General features: G+C 39.2%; 1 protein-coding gene across 1 annotated transcript; it reads right to left on the minus strand.

Moving 5' to 3' along the window:
• Positions 1-911: 911 nt before the first annotated feature.
• Positions 912-12,478, minus strand: plk4 (polo-like kinase 4 (Drosophila)). The gene is made up of 16 exons (XM_066720166.1): positions 12,161-12,478; positions 10,403-10,498; positions 9,916-10,011; positions 8,763-8,877; positions 7,282-8,326; positions 6,883-6,932; positions 6,216-6,589; positions 5,878-5,982; positions 4,879-4,981; positions 4,338-4,487; positions 3,654-3,787; positions 3,068-3,162; positions 2,547-2,682; positions 2,123-2,266; positions 1,628-1,734; positions 912-1,369 (listed from the first exon to the last, which is right to left on the minus strand). The coding sequence occupies exons 1-16, from the start codon at positions 12,188-12,190 to the stop codon at positions 1,270-1,272; spliced, it is 2,880 nt and encodes a 959-aa protein (XP_066576263.1). The 5' UTR covers positions 12,191-12,478; the 3' UTR covers positions 912-1,269.
• Between the last annotated feature and the right edge of the window lie 694 nt (positions 12,479-13,172).

The following is a 13,172-nucleotide window of genomic DNA, read 5'->3' on the forward strand; positions in this document are numbered from 1 at the left end:
CCCAAAGCACCAGTTTGTTTGCATTCACGCTGTAGGTTTTCTTCAACAACATAGTTTGCAAAACAGCATTGGTTTCTATGCAACAGTGGGTGGTGCCTTGGTCTGCTCCCATTACATGTTATTGGTTATGGATTTTAATGTAGGGATTGTGTAAACAGGGGCTTAAAGGTACCTTAGAGGCCTTTATTATACCTGTATTTTTCCATTACATAATCATTACATTAGCATATTTAGTGGTTTGTCTCAGGGTGCAGTGTTTAGTAATGTCAACTGTACTTGGACTGTTTTAATTGCCTGATCTTCACTGCACTTGAGGCCCCTCTCCATTCAGGTGAGACCACCTTAGTGGGCCTTAGTCCAAACACATTTGATTTCACACTGGCTGAAATGAAACAAACTAAGCTACATTGTAAACTGTATTAACTTCAAATGGTTTCAGGGTGAGAAGCCCTTTTGCACTTTTACTCGAAGAGGACCAAACAACAGCAAATCCAATAAGGAGTACAAATTTACGCAGTGATCGTGTTTGGGGAAGGAGGCTGTCCCATTTAAACTTCATCACTGGTTTGTTAGGAATTTGTGACCATCTTGCCAAACTTGAAAGAGGATTTCCACATGTTGGCCTTTTGCAACTTGTGTAACTTCCAAGTAATAGGACAGTTGTTTTTGTGCGTGTGATTTGGAACAAGAGTTAACAGCAGGACCTGTTTGTTCTATTATAAAACACATTATAAATAACCCTGTAAATTGAGATCTCTAGCTACGGTATCTGTTAGATATGTCAATGAGAGTATCAGCATAGCAATTACATCTGTCCATTATTTTCACTATGTGATTGAACTTTATTTTAGCATAAAAACATTCCTGTTTAATTGAATAAACAAAATATATAAAAAACAATGTGTGACCAATTAAGGGGGTGATGTCCTCCCAGGCTGTTGATAGTTTATTGCTTTAGCTCTTTGTATACAGAGATCTTACATTTCATTAGAGCTGGATGCAGATAGAAGGAAGAAAAACTTGACAAACAGAACCAGATGTTAAAAGTGTAAAAACAGTCTAAGCACATCATATAAAATGGAAACTAATCTTCTTACAAAAATATATCTTTCATACACATTATTTGAATACACTGTACAGTTTTCGATTTAAAAATATTTACAAGCAAACATTTAAACGTATTTATACACAGACATTTATACATGATTTGGAAGCAGTCTTCTTAAGCGCTCAAAAGGAATTTCTCAACAGTGCAAGCCAAACGTCCAGTTAGTGCTGCCTCGCCGGGTTTGCCAACAGCAGGAGGATGGATGATAAACACTGCAGTTTCTCCTTAACACATTCTGGTAGCTTTTCATTTTCACTGTACCTGCAACACAAGAACACACAATTTGAAGATGTGTTAGGAGTTCAGAAAACCCCCAATAGACACATGTAGTAAAAGGTAGAGTTTATTTTGGCCCAGACTTGCTTGATTTAGGGACAATGACCTGGCAATGAGGACGAGGCCATCATTTCCATGAACTGGGAAAAAAGATACAATCTTCTATGACAATACACACAGCATTCAGCCCCTTTCGATCCCTGCCATTAAGAAAACGAGCGCCATGCGGTTCCCGCGGTTCACCTCGTGGTGTGTCCCTGAGGCGAGGTGTAGATGATGGAGGAGGCTCCTGTCCGCACCATCAGCTGAGAACCATCATTAAACTGCACCCACACCTCTCCGCTTGTCAGCTGCCATCCAGAGAAGCAGAGCACAGGTTAGATTTTTTTTTGACGGCAGCCATTATGCTTTTAATAATATGGTTGTAAACGGCAAGACAAGGAAAATTACACAATTACAGCTTCAGTGCATCAATTCCCAGGAATATCTTTGATGAATAACTTTTTTTTTTTACTAATCTACAGAAGAATCTGAAGTTTCCCCTAATGGCTCACCCCCCAAACTAAGGACTGCATAAAGGGTGTTCAGGGTTTGATCTTACTGAGCTCCATTTGCCAGTGTACATGAAGTATTAACATGAGGACATTGTTTTAAACCTAACTCTTATAAAACTGACACAAAGATACTACCGATTTACTTGTCAAAATGTAATTGACATGTATTGATTGATCCATTTACCTGAGAGGCCCAGCCAATGTTAGGCACAAAGACTGACTTGACCACTTTCCCTGTGTTTGGCGTCGCTTCCCGTTTTGCAGAGGACGTTGTGTTGCTTTTCGAAAGGCTAGCTGTTGTGAAGACAGATCCGTCGTAAGAAATCATCTGGAGAGAATAATTTTAAATGAGAAAACATCCTACAGAGAACTGGTTTTAACAAATGTATAAGATTAAGGCCTGATTCATATTAACACCTTGACCAACATGCAAATATCAACATACAATTCCTTCAAAATATATTTTACTTTGAAAGAGGATTCTGATTTCTGGTAAAGGCAAACCCACCATTCTCTATCGTGTTTTTATTTCACAATTGGCCATCAAAGCTGTGACCGGGACCAAGCCGAAGTGCGCTACAGGAAGGGGAATCTAGACGAGTACTCACTGAAGGGGTAATGTGGGGAGGCTGGCTGGGGGATGTGCTGCAGCCCAGCACCACACCCTCTGCCAAAGACTGCTCCTTCCCTGAGGCTTTGGGTTCCTGTGCAGGGAGGCTGAGAGAATCTGGGTTTGTTGGTCTCCTGATAAAAAAGGAAAACAATATTGATTTTTGAATTGAGCATTGGAATGCAGAGGTTCTAAATCAGCATGTTAGGGCTACAGTATTGTAACAAGCCATTCCCCATGTGATTTCCATTACTCCCATGAAGAATAAAGGTTATCTAATGAAAACAGCGAGTATTAAAGAGAGGAGATTTGTGGGCCAAATAACCCAATCATTACGGCATTGTTATTGTGTTCAGTTATTCTCAAAACAAACCTCACACTCACAGACATCATTCACTAAAACAAGTCATTATATTAAGCTATGTAATTTAACTTAATACACACTTTACCATAATACCTCGTTGCTACCATACAGAAACCACAAAAATGAAATGGGGAAAATAGAAGGCAATTACTTACCTTCCAACAATAATCGGGAAAAAAGGATCTTTTGTTTCACTTCTTTTCTCCTCTGCAGTGATAGCGACCTCCAATGCCAGACACGTCCTGTGTCCCTGAAACACAGGAGTGCGCACCCAAGCACGGCTGATTAGACTGCAACCCTCGCAAGTAAAAATCTAATTCCCCTGCCTTACACTAATGTAACACTATTGCTCAAGATATGTCCTGTTGATAACTCAATGTTTGGTTGTGTTTGGTTAGGCGAAGGGTGACAGGAAGAGAACAAATTACTACATTAAAAAAAGCACAGGCAGGGCCAATGTTGCAGTGACTCAATGCAGCAGAAATGCCTGCCTTGTTTTTCATGAAATCCCCATAATTAATCTTCCTCAAAGGAAGGGATGTAGTTATATTACAATTGTGGTTCCCTGAACATTAAACTATAGTCCCTCTGCTGGAAAAAGACATGCTTGTAATAACCTGAAGAACTGCTAAACACACACACAAAAACATATTAAAGATATAGATATGTACCAACACAACAGAGGCAGTCTAAGGGTTTAGTCTCCAGCAATATAAAGTAATATACAGCGGTGTGCTCTACCTCATTGGAAAGCTCCACATAGGATCTGCTTTCTTCACTCAGACCATTCAACCCCACGTCTCCCTTCAATGTGTACGACTTCCCCGTCTTCTCTATAACGCGTAGGAACTCGGAGGTCTTGTGTGTTTTTGCACCTGAAAAAATAGAAAACAAAAAACTTAAATTTGTTGCCAAGTCTGAGAGAATAGACAAAGGTTTAGAAAAATTAAGTGAATATGTATGTATAAGGATACATAATTTGACCACATTTGTATTTTCAGAAATATTGATCGATAGCTATAACTAAAATGTTTAATGAGAAAGTAAATCTACATTAGTGGGACATTTCTAATACAAAAATACACATATTACATATCTAATACTCTGTCTGGGTGTAAACTTGTACACCATGTGAAACATGGATTCAGAGGTAATGTATTGCCTCTAAAGAAAGATGAAAGGTGGTTGTGTTTAAACCTGCTGAGATGTATAGCAATTATATAGCTTGGTGTTGGTAACCAAATAAACTAGGGAATTTAATAAGCTAGAGAATTTAAAACAAGCTTGTTAGATATTCAGAGTATATAACATCCAATATAAGGTCTTCCTATAGAGCCCAACATCTGATTTAAACTTTGTACACTGCATTAAAAGCAACTATATAGAGGAAGATTTCCAAAAGAAATGTAGCTAGTAGCTACTCACCATCATAAAAACAAACTTCCAAATCAGCATTGGGGGAATTCTCCATCAGCATGCACTTGGCATATTTTGTATAAAGTGTGACCTTGGGGGTCTTTGATTTAACCAGCTGAACAAACTTGGTGGCATACTGGTACTTCTTCCAGTACTTCTCTGTTTAAGAAAAATAATGACATTGGAAAAAAAAAAAAAACATTTGATATGAATCTGAAAAAATACAAAAAAATAATATACATATATAAAATAATAGAACTAATTATACAAACTCCAGGAAGAACACTGGTCATACATTAAATTTAGCTCCAGTGAGAATTCAGACCAATAAGGAACAAGAGGCTTTTAAGCATGAATTATTTCAGTTCTGACTGGAAATTAGCTGTTGGCTAATGCCATGGAAGTGTGTTACCATGTCCCATGAAAAAGTGACTTGTTAAAGGTCCCTTCTCAAGTGGAATCTGTAACAATCTACACAACAGGACAGCTATCATAAATGGCTTTACAATTAGAGCCTCACTTTGTCATGCTTCATGTTTTGGAAACGTACCTGGTAAATCTTCAAAGCTGTAAATGAAAATATCTTCTGGTGGGGATGGCGGCCGGTCATCGAGTGGAAACCCCCTGCCTTCGTTGGGAAGGTAAACTGTAATCTGCAGGACAAGAGTGGAATCTATAACTATACTGTACAGTAACTGACATACAGAGAGACATTGGCAAGAAAACAATGGTCTGTGGTGTAGAATGGAGTGTACCAATGCAGGGTACCAGGATGTAACAGTAAATTTATAAATTCATATTGTATGCAGTTTAAGTGGTACTGAGTTTCATGAGATTGTGATTGGAGGAAACCAGAGAGAAAGTAGTCAGACCCATGTGTAAAATAAAGGTCTGTTGTTGCTGTAACCGAGTGTCCTCTAGGGGAGCTCCCAACACAACTTGCTGATGCCAAGACTACCGAGCTGAATTTTAAACAGAACAATCTGTGTATGCTGACAACAAATAGCAGTAAATAAATGCTTGCAAACAATGTCACTGGAGAGTGAAAATAAACACTGAGGTTATAATGTGGCTCATTATTACAGTGCTACGTATGTATGTACGGTATGCATATAGTATATGTCAGCAATTAAGCATTTGACAACAGAGGAATATCTAACCAGATATGCTACACACCCCAGATGTCAACTTACAGTCATGTAATGAACTGCATGAGATACTTAAAAAGTTGGATTTAAAAGACCTAAGAATTCAGATTGACCTTCCCTTACACTGTGACAGACACTTAAAGCCTGTAGTAATTGTAGAAAATCAGGACACATCGGAGGATTTTGACAAACTCTTACAGTCACCAATCAAATAAAGTCCAAGCATTACCAGGGAAAGTGGAGAAAATGCAAAATATGAAGCCAAGAATTAAAAAAGTTCAAATCAAGTGCGTGATACAATGATAGGACAAGTGAAAAATACAAAAGGATTGCGTTCTCCATTATAAATTTGCTGAAAGCCTCTCAGGAATGTGTTAGTGTTCCGTAGTGGGAGAGCTTACCATCGTTCCATCACACGATATCCTCAGGACTTCACGAACGCGCTCCTGGGAGCCCTGGCCCTTGACCAGTTCCATACACACTTCTCCTGTTTCCAGGATGCTTACCTACAGACAAGGCATCAAACTCATTTCAAAGAACAAAACAGAAGCATGGAAACTTGCAACACAACGCTAAATGCAAATTACTTAAATTACATAAAAAAAGCTGCGACTGTTGACTGCAATGATGCCTTATACAATTGTAAATTATTTTATAAAAAAATATATACATTTGCATAATTAAACAAATACATAATTCCACAATTCAGCTTAGAAAGTTTCAAAACAACCACTCTTACCACTGCATTTTTCGTCTTTTGTCTAATGGGCTTCAATCTTGTCGCGTTGAGAGGGGACACAACATTCTTCAGGGAGTGCTTCTCTTTGATGGAGGTTGCTATTTCTCTTGCAGCCACTTGAGGGGGCTGCAGATCACAGACTGCCTGAGAGTTTTCAGCTTTCTTCAGAAGTGCACCTTCACAGGCCCTGGAGTCAGTTGCCCAGGCAGTGTTCATGTCATTGTGAGAAGAGTCAGTCCCTCTTTGAACATGCTGGTCACTCCAAGAGTTAACCGCTAATCCATTTTGCACAGAAGCAGGTTGTCGGCCATTCTGGAAGCTTCCACTCCCATTGTTGCTATGGGAACTGGCATCAACCGGCTTTTGAAAGTGACCTGGAGAGAGAGGGATTACCACACCGATACATTAGTCAAAGCATATGCAGGTCTCATATTTCACTTTTTTGGCAAATGGTACACCACCCTTACAGTACTGAGCAGTATAAAGAACAAGAGAACATGGAAATTATACTCCATGGCAGGAATAAAGATCTCGAGGGACAAGGAAACCACTGTTCCTGTCAACAAAGTTCTAGCTTTCACCAATCTCTCACAATACTTTCAACTTTCCAAATAAACTCACAAACACTTGTTGAACTGCTTGTAAAAATAAGGAAGAGGAAAAGTACCTTCTTGGGCAAACCAGGGCTGTAAAACATCTGATTCCAATCTCTGTAGACTGATGGGTATAGAGAGATTAGTAGACTATACATATTTTGAACTGGGAGAAACAAGTTAAGTTAAACAAAACAGTACTCAGGTTACTATCTTAACAGTTCAGAAATTAAATGAATCCCTTATAAAGCACATTCTGCCTTAACAAAATACCTGAAAAAGGTGCGCTACTGAAAATCTAGTGATATGAATCGGGAAAAACAGCACAGTTGAATGCCAGAAGAGTAATCATAGGAATCCATCATAAAATTATGTCATGCGATCACTGTGCTTAATGATAGAAACAGAATAACATGAACACTGAAAAACTGGCCAGTGGGGGGGGCAGATATGAATAAAACAGTGCATCTTACTTGGCTTTCTGCTTGACAGGAGGAGAGGTAACACGTCTATCCAGAGACCCAGATGCATTGTCTTTAAAGCTCTGTGGATTTTCCCTGTAGCTGTCGGCACTGGAGAACGCTTCCTGAGCACTGTGGCTTGCCTGTCTGCCTGGCTTAGGCAGCACCTCCGCTGAGAGGCACCTGTCCATCATACCGAGGGACTTCCCCAGCGCCTGGCTGTGTGAGGAACCCGAGCGATCAGAGGAGTGGGCTCTTCTGAGGTATCGGGAATGAGGTCTATCACCTTCACTCCTCTGAGGAGACCTGCCTCTGTCGCCCCTGTAGGAATGATCTCGATGTGCCGACTGGTCCCTGTACAAGGAGCTCCCGTTCACAGAGGAGTCACTGGGGTGCCGGTCATGGGTGGGTATCACGGTGATTCGGTTTGGGAGGGGCTGGCCCACGAGGTGCCTGGTCTTTTGGTGAAAACGGCCACTTGTGCCGGTGGAGGTTGACCCCATGGTGGCTGTACAGGCTGTTGAGATTGTAGCAATGCCACTGTCCATAGATCCTTCCACCATTCCCGAGTCCTTACTCCTAGTGGACAGGCAGTTGGTCATAAAAGGGTGGTCCAGAACAGAAGACAAGCTGAGACGATCGGCTGGGTTTTTGCGCAGCAGCTGATAAATGAGATCCTGTGCTTCTCTGGACACGTGTGTCGGCATGTCGTATTCCCCCAACACCACTTTATTCAGGGTGTGTTTCACCGTGTCCGTGTCGAAAGGAGGCCTGCCCACCAAGAAGGCATAAAACATGCAGCCCAGGGACCAGACGTCAGACTCCAGGCCGTGGGCACTGCGAGTGACAATCTCAGGGGAGATGTAATTAGGAGTGCCACACATTGTGAAATGCTTTTCGCTGGGGATCTTTAACTGAGTGGCAAGGCCAAAGTCTGCTATTTTGATGTTCAAATTGCTGGTTAGCAACAGATTAGACAAAGTAAGGTCCCGATGTAATATGCCATGGGTGTGAAGGTACAACATGCCTGTGACAATCTGATTCATGAAGTGCCTTGCTGTTAAAAGACAAGAATGTATTCTTGATTGGTTAAGAAACACAAAAATCAATAAATAATTATTATGAGTATGACTTGATACACACTTTGTGAAAACAGTGTTGGAAAATTAATACATTTGCATTGAATGTATGAAAAAGATCTCTAATACTGGTGCTACTGAAACCCTAGCTTCCATTGTCTAGTTCAACATAACATTACCTCTAAAAAAACAGTACCTGAATCTTGAAGGCTTTTATCACATGTTGGGCAATAACTTATTCAACTGAAGTGACCACATTTAGAGGCAAAGCAGATAACCAACCTTAAGGCCTAATACTGGCCTCTAGGTGGAATAAACAGCCTGGGAGCCCAATGCTTCTACCTTATACCATATGTAGAAATATATAAGTGTAGAAGAAGTAAAATAAAATAAACTGAAGTGCTGAAAACATACCCTCATCCTCTGAGAAGGGTTTCTTCCTATTCTTTAAATGCCTGCTCATCTCACCAATGTGGCACATCTCCAAGACCAGATAGACATAGTTACTGTCTTCAAAGTAATTATACAACTGAGGAAAAAAATAAAGCAATTGGTCATTATTTTACAGAAATGTATGTATATGCCAAACTCTGTATCTTTAAAAAAATATATCACAAAAATTAACAAGTTTATTACACACATGCATGCAGTCGGTTTTGCTTAAAGGGAGCAACTAGTGTATAATTGTCATAGTCTTCATATAAATAACAAAATCTATGTATTGTTGTGCATCCAACCTTGTAAAGAGACTATTTGTATATTGTGTACCAAAGACACAATAAGCCTGTATATTGCTTAAGTCTTAAACACACTTGTGTTCTCCCTCCCTATTTGGAGGACAGTTTTTCACCAGCTGTTCTGCATACGCCCCCCTCACTTCAGCAGTCCCCAGAGCTGCATGTCTTCAGGGACTTGGGTTCAGACAAACAATGAGGTACCCACAGCTCAATTAAATTTGGAGAAGGTTAAGGGCTTGTTTTAATATAAGGGACAGCTGTGATGACATATAAAAGGTGATCTATGTAACTGCCATGCTTCTGTCTGCAGAGAATGACAATGGAACCAGAAAGGGAATGGGGGAAAAAAAAGCAATTACCTGAATGAATATTAATGCAAACTATACCTATATCCCCCAAGCTGTTTGGTTCACAAGCCTACTACTTTACTCCAAACCTGGCATCTCTTTTAACTTCAAAAGATTTGCTTGGCAGTTGCACAGAATTTCCCCCTAGAACTATAACTAAGAGTAACCACACTGATGTTGGAGTTGGCTTTGACAAACACAAATAACCATAAGTGCTGCATCTAAGGTTTTTGGTAAGTTCTATAAAAAACACTTCGAAATTAAGAAAGCCTAGATATATATATATTTAAAAAAAAGTGAGTTGGCTTAATTGAGTTATCATCATCTACTATATTAGGAAGCTGACCTTTTAATCTCTAATTGATTATCATTTCAATGGCATTTCACTGTACTAAATACTTAAACAGCATAAGTAAAATTACAAATATAGGTCTCACTTTTCACTTCTTGCAGGCAGATATTTTTTAATTTAAAATGTTTTACCTCGAGTATAGATGGGTGCTTTAGTCGACAATGAATTTCCACCTCATTACAGACTCGCTGTACCATTCCAACTTTGTGCATGGCCTTTTTATCAATCTGTGGGGGGAGACAAAACCTTCACTGTAAACATTTTCTGAAGAACTGGTGCACCTTACAATCCAACTCAGCACAGAAAACTGAGGGGGAAATAAAATATCAGAGTTCCTTTGTGCAATGCAATTATCTCTAGTTTCATTAGAATATAAATACATATATATTTTGTTTGTTTCAACTTTCACAGAAGATTAAATCATTTACTCACATTTAAATATTTTTGGTTTTAAAACTAAAAGTTAACCTTCAGTTAAATGTGGCTGCTGCACTTCTAAATGAACAACATCGTCATTGTACTCTATCAATCTCAAAATCTGATCATGGAAAATGGAAAAGTGACAAATCAAATTAATTTATGAATCCAACATAACACATCCAAACAAATAAATCTTACCATTTTGATAGCAACATCCAAGCCTGTGTTGACAGACTTCGCTCTGTACACACATGCAAAGGAGCCCTTCCCAAGGAGGGTCAGCACTTTGAAATCCTGTAGATCAGACAAATATTACACTTGTGATTCAAAAACAATACCAAAAAATATGAGCTAGTGACCGACCTAGAATGATTCATGGACAAAGAGAGTAAGCTGCTAAAATATATTGCACATCATTCATATTTACAATTTAAGCGGCTCAGACCTGGTTATGTTAAAGTATTCTCAATGAACAAGCTAGACCGGTGTGTAGGACATTGCATTGAGTTTAGACCAGCCATCCATCCTCTTTACAAAGCAAAGTGTCTAAAACACACATCTATTAAGTGTACCTCGATCTGAAGGTCCCCAGCTGGACTAGACATCTTTGCATCCTCTGTCACTTTGCTTTTGCTCGTTAGGTTTTGAAACAGGTAGTTAAGAACTCGGTCAAACATTGTCTCCAGATGCTATACTTTCAATAAGACGACTGGAGCTGCTTCATAGTCCTCAGCAACTGACGTTACCTAACCTGTCACATTGCCAAACACTTTACTATCCCGGTTTAGTTCCCGCTGGACCCTTGGGACTTCAGCGTCCTGTCGCTTAGCAGCAGGCGTTGGAAAGAGTGCCATGCTGATCTATATATGAAATAGGATACAATTAACCACACAGCGAGTCTGAAACTAAAAGAGAGGGCATGATGCTACAATCCATTCAATGCAAGAACGATTTCTCTGGAACACCAATTCGAAAGTAAGAAGAAGAAGAAGAAGAAGAACAGATCAATTCTAAGTGGCATCCCACTGGCCAGGGCATCGGGAGTGTAACAGCCTGGGTATATTTAAAATGAACTACATGATAAATCCACATTCACGTTTAACCCATCTCCATGTTATTCTACACATATCCAGACCACACCATCTGAGTAAGACGCCTGTAGTTTCCAATGTTTTCCCCCTCAGGTTTCTGCAACACAGAAAATGGCAATCTAAGTACCACGCCAGCAACTACTCACAACATACATTCTGCACCTCTTCTTAAAAAGATCAGTGTTTTGATTTTGTTTCTTAACTGCAACACTCCCAATATTTCGTTATTATAACAATGCACACATACAAACCACTAATATTGCAAGGAAGAACGCGTTTCTACCGATCTCATGCCAGTGTTACGTTTTGTATGATCCACAATTTGCTACACAGTTTCAATACTAAGCATTTCTCCCATAACGGCCAACATCTACACCTTTAATAGCACTTCACTTGTCTCTGCATCATTGGGAACCACTATTGTCCACCACAAACAATAACAAGTGTAATTAAATAGCGGTGCTATAAAAGACCATTCAATACCGGTGGTGACTTGCGTTGAACACAACAGGATGCACATTACAATTGTAATCAATGTCACGTATACCAATACCTAAACTTCAATCTCAAAACCCAGCCTTCTTTAAAACCTACGTTAATTTATTTGTTTAAAACAGCTTTCGCGCATCATAACAACGTAACTGGCGATGTTTTTACAGAAAGGGACGTGGACTTGAAGGCAAAACAGGTAGGCATGAACACAAACGGTCAGCTTTTACTTTTCTCACAAGTTCTCCAGGTTAATAGTGTGTTTCAAAGACAAACGAGGTTTTAAAGAACAACACGGCACTGTAATGCCCGAGTCTGTACATTATTACCCGCTGGCCTGTGAAAACAGCCTTGCTAAAGCAAATGAAATACATACCTCGATTTTTTCTCCGATTGAAACACTCATCTTGCTGGTTTCCGTAAGCAATCCAATAACTCATCTATATATTTGACCATAAAGGTGATTATGCGCTGTAAGTGGCTCTTACAGCCCGTGTGTATTCGCTGGAAATACATGTGTCTTTCGTCTTGTTATTCCCCTCCAACATTTTTGCACTTTCTCCATTTTGAAAATATCCGCCCGTTACAAGCGAGGCCGCGTCACGGCGACGTCATCGGAGGAGTTGCAATAGCTGGGGTTAACATATTTTATTTTTTATTATTATTCTAAATCAGTTTCCACTCGTAAATAAATCATATAATATGAAGCTCAAACAGACCACCGTTCATGTTTCGAAAGCAAGCAAAATATTATAATTGTAATATGTTTTCCGAACTTTTACGCAACCAAAGTAGGCGGACTTTTCTAGAAATTCAAATAAATATCTATGGTAGCTGCACGACTTCCGCATATAATGTTTCAAAAACCTGACACTCACTATAGTGATATTTTGAAAAAGACACTGATGTGTGTCGGGGTCGTTTGCACACCCGTGAAACTCATTTTATTTGGCTTTTGTCTGTTTTAATGGTTTTAAATAATTACTTTGAGAGAGGTGGACCAGAATAATTTAATTCCAGTCTTGCAGAAGTCTTGTTCAGGCATTTCATACAGACACACAAACACGTTTTATTTTAATACATGTATATTCTTTAAAATGTTGCAAATGTTCATTATTGCAGTATTCCTATCACTGCTCTGTGATATTACTTCACTTGCATGTAAGCAACAGTGAACACTTTTCACGTTTAAATACATATTTATACACTTTATCAAGATATATTTCCCCTTTAATATAGTTTACTGTTAGCATGGCTTTTATTAAATCATATCAAACTTATACAGAACAGTAATTGTTAACCGTGATTTGGGAGCACAGTTAAATACAATTAAGCAAAGTCTTGGTGATCTTTGAATGCATTATTAATATATTTATGAAACTATTTAT

The sequence above is a fragment of the Amia ocellicauda genome, chromosome 13 (assembly GCF_036373705.1).
Source record: "Amia ocellicauda isolate fAmiCal2 chromosome 13, fAmiCal2.hap1, whole genome shotgun sequence".
Classification (NCBI taxonomy): domain Eukaryota; kingdom Metazoa; phylum Chordata; class Actinopteri; order Amiiformes; family Amiidae; genus Amia; species Amia ocellicauda.